Consider the following 19,480-nt stretch of genomic DNA (forward strand, 5'->3'; position numbering starts at 1 on the left):
TCCCAAACCTGTTGTATACCGTGCCACAGCTCTTCAGCATTTTGAGGTATAAACTGTTTCTGCTTCTACACTGGGAAACATGATGTTTTCTAGAATATTCAGATAAGTCTGCCCAACAAACCTGTCATCTATACGCCATACCATTTCCATTCCTCTAGATAAAATCCGTCCCCATACATTGGCGCTAAAATGACCAACTGCTCGATATCTATCAACATACAGAGGATTAAATCTATTATTATCTGGTCTATACATCTCAATTTTAGCCTTTTTAGAAGATTGAAAAATGTTCTCATCTGTAAATATTACCCTGTTCCAAAAATCTTGATTTTGAAGCTGCTGTTTTAAAGCAAATATAAGACTTGATTGCTTTTATTGTGGTGTAAGAGCTTGTTTTTTGCTGCAGTTCGGTACCTAAGACGCGATGCTTTAATTCTGCGCCAAGTTGTTGTATTTCTTCTCGGAAACTCTGATATAATTATTGCAGTTTTCGCATCTTCAAAAGGATTCTTTTGAATTAAACTGTTGTTCTTTTCTGAATATTAAAAACTGTTATTCTGCTTATGTTAATACTGTGCCCCAACAGATTCGAGCTATTGCGGTAGATATCCTTGACACTAATTTTTTACGTGTTTCTGAACCTCCTCCAGCCAATGAGAATCGAAAAGAAAGAGGTGTCATCTCTGTCCAGCCAAGAAAGACAGAAAAATGAACTATGTTTGCGCAGAGTATTGTTACGTAAAAATATGAGTCATATTAAAAACCTGTAAACATGTTTTTATTCACTAATATGTTGTAGATTGTACGAAATTTTTCTAGCAGCTGGCAGAAATTTACCTGAAAGAAAACCGGTCAGACGATGACCCGGATTTACCTTCTAGTATAAATCAGAGGGATTCTCCTAAATTCTAGGCCAGTTGTGTTTTCATATATAATAACGAATTTTTCATTGAAGGAGTCAGTTGATTTTGAAGACGCGCTCGAGATTTAATTGTTACGTTCGCCTATATAAATTATGTATTATTCGTTAAATAAATTGATATAAGTTATCGTGCTTTTTAATAAATTAAAATAAGAACCTTTTAATTAAGACATTATAAATTAAATAAAGACATAGCAGTTAAATAAGATTCATTTCAGTATAAAATGCCTGTCTGTTTACAATGTTATCTTCAAGTATGCATTAAATGCAAAGAATAGCTTCCATTTGTGTTTTAACCATTTAGGGTACCTCATTTTTTAATTAGTTTATAAATAAAAAAATTACCAAAAAAAATTTGTTTGTTTTCTTTATATAAAAAATGAGTCTTATAGCACTTAAGTAATTACTTTTGACTTATAGCATTTGCGGAATAAACCCTACTTATATGATTTCAGTACAATATATTTCCATTTATATAACTACCTAGACTGATGCCAGTGTTTTATTGATTTTGTCCATAAGGATATATGAAACACAAAGATTTTTCGGTTTATGTAGCATTATCCACGTAACAGACTGAAAATTTACCTCATTGGTCTTCTTTCATTTATTCTGCAGCGACACCTAAAAATACAAACATTTAACAAAGAATTTTCCAAATTGTTCGCAAAAAAGTACGCTCACTACGTCAACATGGTCATCTAACTCTCTAAAATCCTTGTGTTTCTCTTTTGAGGACCACCGTCTCGCTAACTTTCTAAAACTCGTTGGCTTGTTACTAAAAGAAGGTCTTAAGCAAATCATTTCGACAACAGTACCTTGTCTCTTTAGACTACCGGGCAGCTCCCGACTACCAATCGATGTCACGTCATTCATGGATAGAGTTTGGGTAGATCCTGGATATTCTGGGATAGGTTTGTCTGGTTTGCATATTTCGCCTACCGTTGTTATTTCTGTTTTGGATTCTTCTGTCCATACCTATAAACAAAATACGAAATAAAATATTTTATGTAAATGAAAGACGACGGAACTGACATCACATTACTAGTTACAGTGTCCGACATAAATTTGACAGGTTTTTAATTATTTCCCGATATTTTAATATTAAACAGGTATCATTATGTGTTAAGTCAATAATTTAATGTATTCTTTTTTGTAAAGTAATAAATTCATCTAATTTTGGTAATTTTAAATACATTTTGTATTTAAAAATTTTACGAATACGAATACGAAATAAAACAAGAAATGTTTAATCTCCTGCGAAGAGTTCAGCACGAAAGCAATAAAGACCGTTGGTCTGAAAATCAATAAAGTTAAGGCAAAAATAATGGTGGTTGACAAATTCCACACTATTCAACTGACTAACATGTTACAGAAATATCGGAAGAATACAGAATTATCTCGGGTCTACTATAACTAAAGATGGTATCTGTGAAGCAGAAGTTCGGAGACATATTGATATGGCAAAAAATGCGGTTAGTCGCCTATCTAAACTTTGGAAAGACAGATCTATCTCTCAAAATATCAAGATGAGACTGGAGAATGCCCTTGTATTTTCAATATTTCTATACGGGGCAGAGACTTGGACTATTCGCGAACGCGAGCGCCAGAAAATTGATGCCTTTGAGATGTGGTGCTGGAGAAATGCTGTGCATACCTTGAATAGTTCACAAGACAAACGTTTCCATTCTAAACCAACTAAAGATTGAAAAAACACTGTCCACAATATGTCTGCAACGTGCTCTGCAATTTTTCGGTCACGTGGTTTGCAGAGGTGACGATAGTTTGGAGAGATTAATTGTTTCTGGAAACGTTCCGGGGAGAAGATCAAAAGGACGATCACCAACTAGCTCAGGGGTGGCCAACCTTTTTAAGTCGAGTGCCAATATGAGAACAAAAAAGATTTGGCGTGCCACTAAAATTTTTCGACATACTAACATTAATAATATACGGTACAATATGTATTTCTTATGTAAATTCCACATTTTTCCGTTTAGTCAAGATAGTGGAGGTTTAAAAAATAACGTAATAAGTAAAACATAACAACAAACTTACTTTATTGTTAATAAAAATAAAATAAAAACCTTAAACAAAAAAACTTAAATATTTTCTTATTATCTAAAATTCAAATTATTAAACAGTTACTTATTTAATGTGGTATTTGAACTTGTATTTTTTTAATTAATTCATCTATATTGGGATTAATTTCGGAACTAGCCAACAGAATTAGATTTTTTAATGCATGTCAGTTAATCGTGACCGATATTTTGATTTTATTATGTTCATAATAGAGAACATTTGCTCACAAACGTACGTTGAACCAAATCTACAACAATATCTTAGAGCTAACTCGTGTAAATTAGGAAAATTGTTTGCTGGTACAAATTTCCAAAATTCAATATAATTGGGATCAGTAACAGTTGAAATAATTTCCCTATATTTGGTTTTTAGTATAGTGTGGTTCTGTAAATCAATAATTTCGATCTGTATTTCAGCTGAGTAACAATTGATATCTTGCAGAGAAATAGAAAAAGGATTTATGAAAAGGTCAACATTCATTTTGTCTTTTTGAAAATCTTCAAACCGGGTATTGAATGAACCTAGCAAAATAGATATAAGGTTTTTAAATTTGTCATAATTTGGAGTTCTACTGACCTTGTTGGCTAATTCCTGCATTAATGTGAAATGTGTCAATCTCTGTTCTCCAAAATCGTTACAAAAAAGCATAAGTTTATTCACAAAAGAAGATATATGACCAACTAGAGTAGGAAAAATACAATTTTTTCCCTGTAATCTTAAATTTAAATGTCTCATAATATCAGTGAGAAAAGCTAAATCCCAAAGCCAATCTTTATCATTAAGTAACGAGCACTCACTGGGTAGTTCATTGTTTTCTTGCAAATATTTTAAGACGCACTCCTTCAAGTTCCAAAACCTTTCGAGTGCATTTCCTTTGGAGAGCCAGCGCACACTGCAATGGAGAAGTAACTCTCCATCTTGCTCCGTTTCTTCCGCGAACAGTTCTCGAAATTGTCGTCGATTCAATGCCCGAGCTCGTATTTTGTTAATGCAGCGTGTTACAGGGTCAACAACAGATGACATGTTTAGGTCCTTGGCACAAAGAGCTTCCTGGTGAATAATACAATGGTACTTTTCTTCCCAAATAGTTTTCCAGTAATGTAACAAACCCCTTTAGTCTACTAACCATGCAAGGAGCTCCATCTGTACAAACACTATCTAATTTTGACCATTCAACTTTGTTGACTTCGATAACGTTTTTAAGCTGTTGAAAAATGTCCTCTCCTGTTGTTGTGACTAGTTGGCGCAAATCCAGAAGCTCTTCGGCATTTTCAAAATTATCATTGGTATAACGGACAAAAATGCTTAACTGCGCATTTTCTGTGTTGTCACAACTTTCATCCAACGCTAAAGAAAAGAATTTGCAGGATTTTATTCCACTTATAATTTGGGAAACAACATCCTGGCCCATATCATCTATACGGCGCATGACTGTATTTCGGGATAATGCAATATTATCGACCATATTTTTGATCTTTACATCTCCCACATTTTTAGCAAATATTGCCAGACTATTTTTAATTATCTCCTCTCCATCAGAGTAGGCTTTTTTCTTCCGGGCTAACAGCAGAGAAAGTTCATATGATGTTTTAACCATAGTTTCCATTTCATCACTTCTCTTCTGAAACAGTGACTGTTGGCTGGCTAGGGTTTTCTTTTTTTTTTTTTTCAATAACGTTTCAATAAAGTAAAATAAACCAATAGGATATTTGTTGCTGAAGTCCTTATGCAGTTGTTTATAATGTCGTTCCAGGTTAAATTTTTTCGGAACTGCTACAGACAATCCACATATCAAACAAACAGGCTTTGAAGTATTACGATTAGTAAATAAAAATTGTTCTTCCCAAGCAGGTTGAAAATCGCGAATTGCAATATCATCTTCGTATTTTCGTTTTGAAGTCGAAGGCTTACTCGTGGACATATCGAACAAATACTTTTAAAATTTTAAAGAAACAATGCGCGATGACAAAATGTGCACATACAACGGGGCAGTTTAAAATAAACTAAGCAAGGGTAACGCAGTCCTATTGCACATTACGACAGCTAGGATCACGTGCACCAATCGCAGCAATATCGCTCGCCAGAGGATGCAATGATGCCGCATCTATCGTAACTTCCGTAAACCTACCAAGTTTCTTCTTATTATTTTTTGTTTTTCAAGTTTTAATTTTTTTGAAAGTGTTTTAATCCAAAACGCTACGCTAAAGCTAAATTTGAATTCATTTATATAAGGGACTACTTTTTAGAGACTAAAATGACTTTAAAAACATATGGTACCCATCCACTGGACCTGTGCAAGTTGGTGCAAGGTTTCAGAATTCTAGAATTGATATAACCAATAAATGAACAGGTCTATTACAAATGGCTTCCAAAAAAGTGGTACTGTAGGCGGTACTGTAAACTAGCGAGAAGCTTCATACTAGGTTTTCTGTATTGTTAGTTGGGCCAGATAATTTATCTTGATAAATGTCGATACCGTTAGGACGGACCAGAACGAGTTTGTTTAATCGAATTATGGGAGTATGACCAATGATAGATGAATGAAAATGCAATGTCTTGGTACTTGTGTTGAAATATAATGAGGAAAGCAGACGTAACATAGGAATAGACACCCAGAAAATGATGAATTAAAGACTTACCTTATTTTTATCTTTCTTTCCGAAGGAGATAAAACATATTTTCTCAATCTCTTCCTTAAATTTGGGATGTGACAATGCATATATGTAGGCATTAATGCAGCTGGCTGTTTTGCAAAACATGGCTGGTAGCATAGAAGTTGTGGGACCTATCCAGTTTTTGTGCCCTGTGACACCCAGCAACGCTACTACAGCATAGGGAGTCCAAGAAAGAAACCACACTCCAATAGTGGACAGTACTATCAACGCCAACTTAACTTCTTGTTTCTTCTTGTCTTCTTCTTTGACGTGCCTAAAAGAGTCTCTGCTTCTTTTTTGAGACATGGCCCTGGTGTATACCACTTTCCAAATGTTAATATAGCTGAAAGATATTAAGGTAAACGGAACAACCCAAGCTGCAAAGAAAAATATTATAATAAAGTTTTTGATTTTGGGATCGTCTGCCAGATAATCGAAACTGCAGCTGGTTAGATATCCCTCGTATGTATATTTTCCAAATCCAATATCCAGGGCTGGAACGAAAGCGAATAGGGCTCCATATAACCAGGTAACCAACAGGCAGATTTTTACCCTCATATCTGAGAAACTTCTGTTAAGAGGATATTTTATGACGAAATATCGGTCGAATGATATTACGCTTAATGTTATTATGGATATTGTTCCTGTAAGACCTCCAAAAAAACCGTAGATGCGACAAGCTACAAACATAAAAGTCAGATTAAGTTTTAAAAGTAGATAAGTAGCCACTTGAGCGCACTTTCACCTTTGACCTCTGATGTCACAGGTGCGTTGGATCTGAGCCGATGAGCAGCCGTAGCGGTGGGAACCGTACGCGCAACGGGTTTCGCGCAGCTCAATACTTACATTTATTTAGTTTTATAACTTACATCTAAAAATGTGTATGGCTATGAAACCTGCTAACTATACAACAATTAGTACAGATATCTCTTTTAATCTGCTTAGTGATTACTTGTTAACGACTCCACAATTATATACTGGTTTTAGTAACCCATTCTATTTGCATGTGTAATATTGACGACACAAAATTAAATACCAATATTGAGTACACCCCCGTAGCCAAAACGGTAGCAAAATTAAATAACAGTATTGAGCTGCGCGAAACCCGTTGCGCGTACGGTTCCCACCGCCACGGCTGCTCATCGGCTCAGATCCAACGCACCTGTGACGTCAGCGGTCAAAAGTGAAAGTGCGCTCAAGTGGCTACTTATCTACTTTTAAATCACAACAAACAAAAAACAAAGTCAAAGCAAGTGACTGTAGATTCGTATTGTAACTATCTTCTTGATAAATGTAAGTTTAATAAAAGAAGTTATCAAATTATCTTTAACGAAGATGACAATTGCTCTAGCCGTCCTGCTAGATAATTGTTCTGATTTTTTTATTGCCTTTTCTCTTCTTTCCAAATTCAAGAACTTCTGCTGTCCTCTGAAATGATCTTTTTTCTCTAAGAATCCTTCCTTGAATGTCAATTGGTCATTCTCCGGCTTACCCTGCTAATCAAGCTGCATTAGGTCTCACGAATTTGGTGTTGTGAACCCATATTTTACTTATTGGGTACTTAGATGCCTTTAATATACTTCAAATTTATATTATTACCATATACTGCCATTGTTTCACCTATTTTGTTACGTTAGCGCCCAACGCCATATAAAATTTTGTTACAATAGCATCCCTTTGTAATGTACCTCCATTTTTTGGAGTACTCCTCCTTAAAGTTGCTCTGACGCTTGGGCATAATTAGTAATAAATGGCAATATGAGTTGTACAAAAAAAACACTTATAGCAAGACAAACACCCATATCCACACTGACTTGTCTGACTCCGGTTGGATAGCTGCCTACAGAATTGTTAAGCTCAACTGTCGATGAGAGGGTAAAACGGCCATGGGCGAGAATCCAGGGGAACACGGCCCGAGGAGAGGTGCGCCAAAAGTGTATCATCAACCCAATGTAAATGCGGGAGAGTTAGGCGTCCCGGGAGATTTTTCGGGTACGATCGTTAAAAAATTTGAGAATCCCGTTTTTAAGGGACATTTGGTCACCCTACGTTAAATGCATAATAAACATTTTTCTATAATATTTTATTATCTTTCGCAACTATTCCACATTAAAGCATATATTAAGAATGTTGTGCCAACTACGAAGTTTAGTGTCATAATACTCGCAATAAAAGGTCAGTTAGACATATTTGTATACGAAATAAATACAGACCTATATCTCCAAGTGCTGGTCCTCTATAAAAAGAATTGACGATAAATATGGGCGCTTTAAGAGTCATCAGTCCATCGCTAATTGCCAAGTTGACAATAAGAGTGTTCGCTGAAGTTCTCAGAGCCTTGCATCTTAAATATGAGTTATTTTAGCCAAAATTTGAAGGCTATTAAAGCAGATTAATATCTAAATAAAATACCATACTCTTTCGAAATATTCACTGCTTTTAATACTTACTTTATAAATAAGAAGATCACCAAAAAGTTACCAGATACGCCAACAAACATAAGAAAAATATAATACACTCCTGAAGCATAAAAACACAAATTACTAGGAGGGTCATATTCGAGCCAGTGGAAATTTATATCTAGAATGTAATCTTCGGTAAACACTCCTAGGTTTTTCCAATCCTCAAAGGCCCAGACTTCTTTGAATCTATCAATGAGCGCAGTAACATTTTCCTTTGAATCTTGACTAAAAAAAAAAAGAAAATTATGCGTTCGTAGTGAAGATCATCAGATAAGTGGTTCTTCGTAAAACTCATAGATGGCACTGTTATTTACTGGAGCAATACTGGGAAAGATAACGTGGAGAAGTAAATACAAAACAAGTCTGGAAAGAGCCTGGAAAGTTATTAGAGGACCTCGAACCCAGAATTAAAACGATCTAGAGTGGAAAGAATAATATCATAAAGATAGAATCGAATTTCAGCAAGAGACATAAGAAAAAATCTATGAAGGGATTGTTCAATAAAAATCAACAATACCTGTAGCCAAAGTACAAAAAAGTAGATATCAACTAAAGAATGATCCCTGGTCCAGGAAATATAAGTAATGAACTAATCAAAGCAGCTACAAATACATTAATGTCGCTACCCAAAGAATGGAATAGACCCACCATATCTTCCATTCATAAGAAGAAAAGCAGAAAAGACTACGACAATTACAGAGAAATTAATGTTCTGCATCAAGGCTTTATAAGCGAGTACTAAAACGCCGAATTGAAGAACAAATTAAAGAAACAGAAGATCAACGGTTTCAGGGCTGGTCGCTCATGTATAGATTTAGTATTCACTGTTAAACAGATTATAGAGAAACTCATGAAAAGAAGGTAACTGTCTATTTAGCGTTTTTCGACCTTGAGAAAGCCTACCATACCGTACTGTTAAATAAGTTGTGGTAGTTCAAGAAAAAAGGTCTGTAAAGGTTACACTAAAGCTATAGAAGTCTCTCTAGAAGTATTCAGGATGTACCAGCGTAGTCAAAGTAGGTAGGACGACGTCTAAAGAGTTTCGGATCAGTAATGGCTTAAACTGGGATTTTTTTAAGCACCGATATTGCTTAAAAGGTACCAAGAAGAGGCACTCAATATATGGTGATGGAAATGTGGCCAAATGGGAATAACGGTGGGTAACTACACAATATACTATCTTCTGTTCGTAGACGATCAAGTACTGATAGCTGCTGAAACTGACGATTCTAGCTATATGCTAAGGAAAATTGCTCATTGTTTAAATACTTGCCAACGACTCAGCAAGAAGCGAAAAAAAATTTGAACAAGGAAGACGTGCTATTTCTCAATTAAATTTAGTCCTCTGGGGCCAAATCAAACAAAAAGTCTATTTACAAAACCATTATTGAAAGCATATGTAAATCTGGTTCCTAAAAAAACTGATACGACTCTTAGTAAGATTTGATCATTTTGATCAGTGTTTTTGATTAGTCTGAGATTATAGTATATTTATTATGGCAGATAAATAATAAAATAAACAAACAACAAACAATTGATTACATAATTTATAAATTGTAATAATTACTAAGGTCTAAATTTTGATATTATTTTGAATTCTTGCATTTTATAAAGAGTATATAAATGATAGTTTTTACATAAAATAGGGTTGTTGTTATTATTTTTATTTTATTTCTTATTTATTTTTTACTTTATTATTATTAAGGAATAAAACTAACGACTTAACTCAACAATATATTAAAGCAAGAATTGTAACCAAATTAAAAGATAACTGGGAACTATCAGAGGCAGCAAAACATTTTAACATAACCAGAACCACAGTGTTAGCACCACAGGAACAAAAAAATCTTGAAAGAAAGCGAAGGTCTGGAAGACCAAAACTATACTAAATTTAGGTATGTAAAAATAAAATTAATATTTTGTAATATCTCCATCAACATTGATAACAGCTCGTAATCTTCGGTCCATCTGCGTGAAAGGAACTACAAAATTGTCTTCTTCAGAGAGCTCTTCTGAAACCTGTTGTATACCGTGCCACAGATCTTCAGCATTTTGAGGTATAAAATCACGCCGATACAACCGTTTTATAATACCCCTCACACATTCTCGATTGTATTTAAATCTGGACTGTAGCTGGGCCATGGTAAGTTTCGATGTTGTTATTCTGAAGCTATTGGTTTATTATATTTGCAGTGTGAACAGGACAATTATCTTGTTGGAGGATAAAATTATTTTCTGTATACAACTGTTCTATACAGGGAAACATGATGTTTTCTAGAATCTTCAGATAAGTCTGCCCAACAAACCATCCATTCCTCTAGATAAAATCCATCCCCATACATTGGCGCTAAAATGACCAACTACTTGATGTCTATCATCATACAGAAGATTAAATCTATTATTATCTGGTCTATACACCCCAATTTTGCTCGGAAGATAGAAGATTGTATAATTTTCCCATCTGTAAATATTACCCTGTTCCAAAAATCTTGATTTTGTAGCTGATGTTTTAAAGCAAACATAAGACTTGATTGCTTCTGTTGTGGTGTAAGAGCTTGTTTTTTGCTGCAGTTCGGTACCTAAAACGCAATGCTTTAATTCTGCGCCGAGTTGTTGTCTTTCTTTCCGGAAACTGTGACATAATTCTTGCATTTTTGGCATTAAGATGGGCAGGCCACGTGATACGGAGTGATGACGACAGACTGATTAGCAATGTGTTTTGGGAAAGACCAGATGGTAGAAGATCGACAGGAAGGCCTAGAAAAAGGTGGAAAGACGCAGTCAGGAAAGACCTGGAGAAGATGGAAGTAAGGCCATGGGAAATAATAGCACAGGATCGGAATCAATGGAAGGCAATAGTAAACGCGGCAAAAACTCACGAAGAGTTGTAAAAGCCAATGATGATGATGACTTTCGCTTTTCTATAATGTAATTGTTGTAATGGGAAAATAAAACCGTTGTTTCTACTATTCTTCTTATAATGTCATCAAATTTTCTCACCTATAATACCTTCCTAGGACTTCAAATAATTATTTCAATGCCAAAATAAGCCAAATCGATTCAGGTGAAACTGTAGAATTGAAGTCGTATAAAAAATTTTGAATTTACAATTTAAAAAAATACCGGTCATTCATCAAGATCAAAAATTATCCTATCTCCTAAGTTGGACCAAGAAATACACTTTCACAAAATTTTATTGCAATCGGTTCAGGGGTTTTTGAATATCAGCTTGGACAAACATCGTAACATGAAATTTGTATATACAATGATATAAATTATTTAAGGTTAAAAACCAAACACACTGTATATACACATAAATAACACACGAACAAAAGTTATTATTCACTTACCTTAAAGAAACGTGCAAATCATTTTCGCCGATTATCGGAGAAACGTTTGGGGAGATCAGGAAAATGTACCAAAGACAGATCATTTTGTGAATGAGCTTAGTAAACCTTGATGCCTACATTTTACCTAAATTGATACTAAAATATAAAAGTTTTCTATTATGTAGATAACGTCTTATGTAAAACTCACCTGGGACATATTTTCAATCAACGCGGGGTCGGAAACAGCGGCGGGTAAAAAAGAGGGAGTTGGTATGTCATTGTTTATTTTAGAAAATCAAAAAAATAAATTTTAATGTGGTAGTACTCAATTGATGTAGTCATTATTGGAAGCGTGTAGATATGAAGATATATTGCTCCAGGCACAGATTATTTTAAACGCAGCAGATTTACCGTGTATTTAAATAGGAATAAAATTGAGTCTGGCGTAGAACTATGACATTTAAAAGTATCTTGCCATCTCAAATGCCACTTTTCTGTACCATTTGACACACTTTCGTAAGCAGTTTAAGTAAGCTGTATTTTGATCTGACATGTCGCATTTGCGTTATTGTACTCGACAATGGCTGCAGGTTTTCTTTTAGGACCTTCCTTATGCGTTATCATATCGTCTCTATGTTTTGTAGTCAGAAAAATTCGTCTCTCTTTTCATACCACTTCATAACTTCAATATTATTTTTGTTTTGTTTAACAATAATCTCCCCTTTCTTAAGTGTGGCTTCTACAACATCTTTGGGAAAAATTTTTCAGTTTTTTTCTCAACGTTCCAATAAGATAAATGGATCTAGTTTTTAAAATTTCAGCAAGATTAACTGATGTATATCAGTTTTCAGTAATAAGAGTCCTGCCCTGATCCAATAATTTTATCCATGCCAATTTTAATTGTATGGGTATAGCATTCTAACAAACAAATTTTAAACAGCTTTATTCCAAACTTATGACGTTTTCCTTTCACGTACTGTCGAAAAGATAACTTGCCTCTAAATGGGGTCATAATTTCATCAATGCAAACAGTTGAGCCTGGAATCATACATCGATGAAAATTGGAGTTCATTTCTTTGACCAGATATTGAATTTTATCAATATATATATATATATATATATATATATATATATATATATATATATACATATATATATATATATATATATATATATATATTTGAAGTCTGTCATTTTCAGAACACTTGTCATTGTTTGCGAGATGAAACATGTGCAAGAGCAATTCGGACCGATTTCGAGGCATGTACGGGTGACAGTGACAAAGAATAACAGTTCATTCTTATCAGCCATTTCGTTTTTCAAATGTTCAGGAATGCCAAAGTTCAAAGGACAATCGAAAATTGGAAAATTTTCGGAAACAGGTCCCCAGATTGAATCTTGTAAAGAATTTCTGGCCTAACAGTATCTGCCAAAAAATCATCATCATCTTGACTCAAAGAACTGTCTGATTCTTCCTCCATTACTCGAGATGACAGCACACAGGATGGTCCTGCAGAAGTATTGGGTTTACGTCTCCTACAAAAAAATATCGATATATTAGTCCATTTTCAGATAATTCTTACTCTATCTATGCGCAAATCAAGGTTTTGTGTCAATTTAAATGATATATTTATAATACGTAAAACAAACTTAAATTCATTTGTGTGAATCCAATCTAATAGTAAAAAAAATCGGATTAAACAAACTAAAATTTTATTTAAGATTTTAGTGGACAAACCTTTTCTCAAAACAATCTTTTTTTTTTTTTCGCTACAGGTTCATTGTCGAATTCATTCGTCAACGCTACATCTATATTATAAATATGTAGGATACAAATCCAAATCCGAATAATTGCGTGCACGATATGAGGACACAGCAATTTTTATAAAAATAACCAAAAAACAAATCTGATTTTATGATTTTTGCTAAAAACAAACACAAATAGAGTAATTAAGAAAGAAAAAATATTTTGGCTCTGAAGACCAGGTGAATTTACCTGGCAATTAAAGTATTAAACGAATTAGCCTGTGAATAAGTTCAAAATTATTACCACAAAAATCATATCAGCACCCACAGACATTTATGGCCCCCTCACTCTGAATCTAAAGACTCCAGAGGAAGTCACTGAATGAATAGATTGCCTCAAATCAAAGGAAATTAATATAAAGTTGTCTTTACTTACTTATCCATGGCTTTACACAACATAATTATGTTTGCCAAATACCACATTTCAATCGCCATTTCTTCTTGTCATAAATACCTCTTCAGGTGAGGTCTCTTTTTTCCATTGCTGTTATTTGTCCCTTCCACCGTAATCTAAGACCTCCTCTTTTCCTTCTACTATTTAGTTTCCATTTTCAAGTCTCGTAATTTTCGTTTTACATCCAGTAAGTAGTAACCACACTTTTTGTAATAACCCCGGTCAAAATTTTAACTTTCACGTTTAATTTAATTAGAGTGGTTATACTTTTAGGATAGCACTCATGATGGAATAGTAATTTCGAAACGTTCTGTGATGTAGCCCGCTAGGGTATTTTTATTATTGTACCTTTAATAAAGGAATTTTTTAAATTAAATATTTTTGTGATACATTTTTTTATACAATTTTGAAATCTACACTAGTGCTGAAAAGAAGAAAAAGTTTAGAATTTTAGAAGAACCTCAAGAACCTGACCTAGAAGGAAGTGCCAACGTGGTTGTAAGATTATCAAGAATTATTCCTGATGCTCAATATACAACAAATATATTTTTATTGGTAAATCATTGAGTGTTGTCAACAGTTGCGACATTTTTTATCAGGTTTAGATCTTTCGACTTTTTTTCTTCATTATTGTGAGGAACATTGTCCAGCGACTAAAAAATTCAAATGCTTTTCTTCCTTTTTTTCCTCTACGAAATTTCGTCAATGACTTTTTCAAATAAGTTTTTCAGTCTGTAGTACTATTTAATTTAAATTGGCACATTTCATGTCTTATATTTTAAGTTTACCTGTAATATCAATGATAATGTAGAAACTTTACTTAAACATCAACAAAAATTTTTACAGTACACCACTGGTGAAACCTTTCATGCTAGAAAACTTTTTTTGCTAATAAACGTAATCGTTTTCCGATTTGCAAAAAAATACTAAATTAATGAGTTTTATCTAAAACATATTCCATTATGATTATTCGTTAAGTACTGTTGTTGATTGGTGGTTAATTATCTCATGTATATTCATTACTTACAACAATTTCTGTGATTAACGAAAAATATTATTTACAAACAAAACTGTTTTTTATATTGATTTGAAGAATAACCAAATCAGGGGTATAAAAAGTGATTAGAGGAGAAGAATAGGTATCTTCTTGAAAAAAATTAAATGGAAAATTTTATGGGTTGAATATCTTTGTCGTTTGACTTTGTCACTTATCTAATAATAATTTCTAGGTGGCGTGATTTATTATTAATTACTTGTTGTTTCTTTGGGTTTATATGACTGCGGACACTAAATCCATTCGCCAATCTTACAATTTTTACTCATTTTTCATTAGTCATTGTTTATTATACAATCTTATCCTAAATCTATTAATAAGTAGTATTGATCTCTAATACATAGTCGTTTTTTTTTGGTAATTTGTTTCTAGTTTTTTTGTTCTATCAGGTGCTTTTTAGTTATTTATATATAAAAGAGGTGATGAGGTCCTCAGAGTTCCACAGCAAACTCTTCTGCAGCTATCTACTTAATTCAATAGCTACTTTACTGTGGACTGTCCAAGTTCCTCATTTTTTCTATTTTTTTATTTTTTTTTTATTTTTATTTATTTTTTTAATTTTTTTTTAATTATTATTTATTTCTTATATTTTTTTATTTTACTTTTTTATTTATTTTTTAATTTTCTTTTTTTTATTATTTTTTTTTTTATTTTTTTTTATTCTAACAATTTACAAAGAAATACTTACTCTATATTTACAATTACAATTTGAGTTTAATATCTAAAACATGTTTATACAATAATCTATATAAAAACTCATTGTTTTCTAATGTTAATAAATAATTTAAATTAATGGGATGGTGGACATCGGTAAAAGAATACAGCGAATTTAAAAAATTATTAATCTTATTAGATATAAGAGAACAGTCCAAAATTTTATGTTGTAGGTTACCTATCTGACCACAAGTACATTGTGGGCTGTCAGCTAGGTTCATTTTAAACATATATGATGGTGTAAGACAGTGGTTAAATCTCATTCTGCATATAGTTCTTGTCATATCCTTTGTCGACTCCATTTTAGAAAACCAAGATTTATCTGTAATATAGTTTCTGATTGCTTTGTAATGGTTTCCTGTATTTATATTCTCATTAATATACCTTTCTTTCCATTCTTTCTTAAGCTCTTTGTATATGTCTGATTCTTTATCTCTAGTATTAATTACTTCACAGAAATACTTTGTCTAATCATAAGCCATAACAAATTCTTATCCTCGATTCAAAATTATCTTCAAACTTATCTTCGATTCCTTCCAGTAATGCCTGTCTAGACAATACATTTTTTTTCAGCGACCCAAAAAATAACTGTGTTCTTCTTTTTTTATTTAGACGTGTATGTTTTTCAACGTACCTCCAGTAAGTTGTCATTCTATCGTTTTCTTGGTCTTCCTACTGATCGTTTTCCTATTAGTGAATCGTCTCTTGCCATCTTTACTACTCTATTTGTTGTCATTCGGCTTATATAATCGTTCCATTCTACTTTTCTATTTCTTACCAAGTCCTTGATGTTCTCCACCTTGCATCTACATCGTATATCTGTACTTCTAGCTGTCCATAGTGTTTTACAATCAATTTTTCTAAATCTCCGCTGTTTCTAACTTCCTTTTTGACCTCTCTATGTAAGGTCGTGTTTCTGCCGCGTATGTCATTATTTGCCTGATGACTGTTTTGTAAATTCTGCATTTCATTTCTTTCCCGATATTTTTATTTCTCCATATTGTTTTCTCTGTTCACTTTATGTTCTACTTCTGTTTCGAGCTTTCCGTAGATAATGTGATACCTTTTTCCATCGTGCATTTTTTCTTTTTTGGGGAAATTAACATGTTAAATTTTCTGGCGGTTATATTAAATTGGTGCAGCATACGTTGTAAATCATCTTTACTTTGAGAGAGTAGTATTGCGTCGTCTGCATAGCAGATTATTTTAATTTGTTTTTTTTTCCTATATATACAAAAAATACAATACCAAAACAAAAAAAAACAAGAAACACAAAAAAAACTTCGACAGACACCCTAAAATTCAACAAAACAGAGGAACATATTGAGTGTCGAGCCTCCAAAGTTAAGACTAGACAAACGAACATACACAACACAAAGAAATACAAGAAGCATAAGAACACAAAAAAAGTAGAAACAAGCACGTCATGCTATTACGTAAAAGACAAAAAAGGAATCAGAAGGATGTCCCATTATCTCCAGAACAATTACGAAAGAATTTTAGTGGTCCTCCACGGTATCATCACTCTATTTTAGTGTCTCTAACCAACACAGATACTATTCTTTTACACCCCAAATCATGATGGAATATCGAACAATGTTCCTTATGGTCATACATTCCTTCGAGTTTACTATTACTGTGTATGTAGATGATTAATCCCTAATCCTCAAAAATCAAAAACAGATTCAAAATCCTATAGACCGATATCCCTTACCTTATCAACTAATTATGAATAAAAATATCTACTTGCAGTCATTTGATTGAGATCTTTGTGCTGCTGAGATGTTTGCACTGCTGTATATGTATGTTATTTTAAAATATAAATGATACGTTATTGTCTTAATAATCGTGGTATTCTCTTTCTATTGATTATAGAAAGAATATTAGATATTAGAAGAAAATGTAACGTACAATGTATAAATGAATGGACACAAAATAGAAAAAAAGAATGGAATAATCACATAAGCAGAATGGGGGAGACCTGTGTCGTCAAAATAGCAAGAGATAAGTCACCAATCGGCAGAAGAAGTATTGGACGACCGCGTAAAAGATGGAGTGATAACCTTCCATAGAGGTATTAAACCACCATTGAACAAGCAGTATTACTTATAAAGAGAAAGAAGAAGAAAAAATTTTTACCAAGTAACAAAAACAAAATTTGTTTATAAAGGCCAAGTTGCTAAGGCGGCGATAAAGAGCCTACAAGGAATGCACTGCCCCTGTTTGAGGGAGGGGGTGCCAAAATGAGCTTTTTCTGATAGTGTTATACAAAATAATAAAATAGAAAAATTAATTTTTTAAATGTGGTTTTAATTCCAATTTGAATACTCTAATCTCTAAACTAATTTTCGAAGCCAAATTCAGATTTTTGCTTTAATCTGTGCCTTCTAAGAATTGCAAAGCAAAACAGACGCTGATAAAGATGATATTAGAGATATGGGGAATCTAAAAATTGCATTCCACAACATATCTCCTCAAGTAAGCAAAAATCCTTAACGAATTGGTTTCTAGTACTCGTATAGAGTATATCGGAATAAAAGGAAAAAGACAGTTAAGATTTGATTTCAAGTACAGTACGTCTGTGTATCCGATTATACGTATTTCGCCCTAATAAGGCTCCTCAGAGACACCTATTCACAGTCACTCCGAACGTGAAAATAAATATTTTCTGTCTTAGAAAGCAACTATAACATGGCTTCGTATAAACGCAAATAGCGACATCTGATATTAAAATCCGTAAACTAATTTTCGAAACCAAATTTAGATTTTTGCTTTAATCTGTGCTTTCTAAGAATTGCAAGGCAAAACGGACGTTGATAAAGATGTTATTAGAGACAGTTAACTGTCTTTTTCCTTTTTATTCCGATATACTCTGTACGAGTACTAGAAACCAACTCGTTAAGGATTTTTGCTTAGTTGAGAAGATAATATGTTGGAATGCAATTTTTAGATTCCCCATGTCTATAATAAGATCTTTATCAACGTCTGTTTTGCCTTGCAATTCTTAGAAGGCACAGATTAAAGCAAAAATCTGAATTTGGTTTCGAAAATTAGTTTATGGATTTCAATATCAGATGTCGCTATTTGCGTCTATACGAAGCCATGTTAGAGTTACTTCCTAAGACATAAAAGATTAGTTTTCAAGTTCAGAGCGACTGTGAATAGTCGTCTCTGAGGAGTACTATTAGGGCGAAATACGTATAAGCGGATACACAGACGCACTGTACGTGAAATTATATCTTAACTGTCTTTTTCCTTTTACTCCAATCTCTGTTTGTTATTTTTTCATCCCACAAGTAAAGCACAGAATTTATACCGTGTAATAATATAATTTATTGGTAAATATATTGTTTCGTAAGTATTTGTTAATTGTACTGTGCAATTATTTGAAATGCTTTTTTTATTTTCTTCAAATTTCTTTTGTAGTTGTTTAAAGGTTTTGTATCAGCAGTTAGAAGCGCAAATGAATGATTTGTAGTAAAATAAAGATTTTACATAAAATTTAGCTGGAGTTTTGTCAATTTTGTATTCTATGTATTTAGTTATACAGAATAGTTTGTCAACATACTGTGCAGATAAAAGAACATTATTAAAGAGTGTTGCATTCAATTAAAATAAAATTATATTTGGAAATTTTGTACGATTGCCAAAAGATTGAATAAATATAATTAGATCTTAAAAAACAGAAGGGCACCTATGCTAGTTTTGTAGGCTGGCACCTTATACTCTAGCACCGGAACTGGCTAAGTAGTTCAATATTGAAATATTAAAAAGTCTAGCAATAGCAAAAACATTTAAAAATAGAGATAAAAACTAGAAATGAAGAAGAGGTTTAGGATGCCCTTCAAAAATGTGGATCATTAAATTGAATTTGATTTTTATCAGTTTGACTTAATGATAATATACCAAATCTAGAAAAATTGAAATGATTCAAAGAATGTAAAATTGCAAACTGGAGCCATTATATTGATGTTACAAGATATTCAGAACCATAAAAACTGACCAAACATTTCAAGTGTTCAAAAACGAAAACTGGTGTTATAATAACGTAATATCTTAGAACATC

The 19,480-nt window shown here is 33.0% G+C and overlaps 1 protein-coding gene across 2 annotated transcripts; it reads right to left on the minus strand.

The window, feature by feature from the left end:
* Positions 1 to 18: 18 nt before the first annotated feature.
* On the minus strand, positions 19 to 11,590 carry LOC140433597 (opsin, ultraviolet-sensitive-like). Of its 2 annotated transcripts, none has more exons than XM_072521579.1 (6): positions 11,468 to 11,590; positions 8,106 to 8,342; positions 7,869 to 7,999; positions 5,641 to 6,335; positions 1,741 to 1,900; positions 19 to 1,546 (listed from the first exon to the last, which is right to left on the minus strand). In XM_072521579.1, exons 1-6 carry the CDS (start codon positions 11,548 to 11,550, stop codon positions 1,530 to 1,532), a joined length of 1,323 nt encoding a protein of 440 aa, XP_072377680.1. In that variant the 5' UTR covers positions 11,551 to 11,590; the 3' UTR covers positions 19 to 1,529. The 2 variants fall into 2 exon arrangements, with proteins under 2 accessions (XP_072377680.1, XP_072377679.1); XM_072521578.1 differs by having other exon boundaries at positions 1,601 to 1,900.
* Between the last annotated feature and the right edge of the window lie 7,890 nt (positions 11,591 to 19,480).

Source organism: Diabrotica undecimpunctata, chromosome 2 (assembly GCF_040954645.1).
Source record: "Diabrotica undecimpunctata isolate CICGRU chromosome 2, icDiaUnde3, whole genome shotgun sequence".
NCBI classification, from domain to species: domain Eukaryota; kingdom Metazoa; phylum Arthropoda; class Insecta; order Coleoptera; family Chrysomelidae; genus Diabrotica; species Diabrotica undecimpunctata.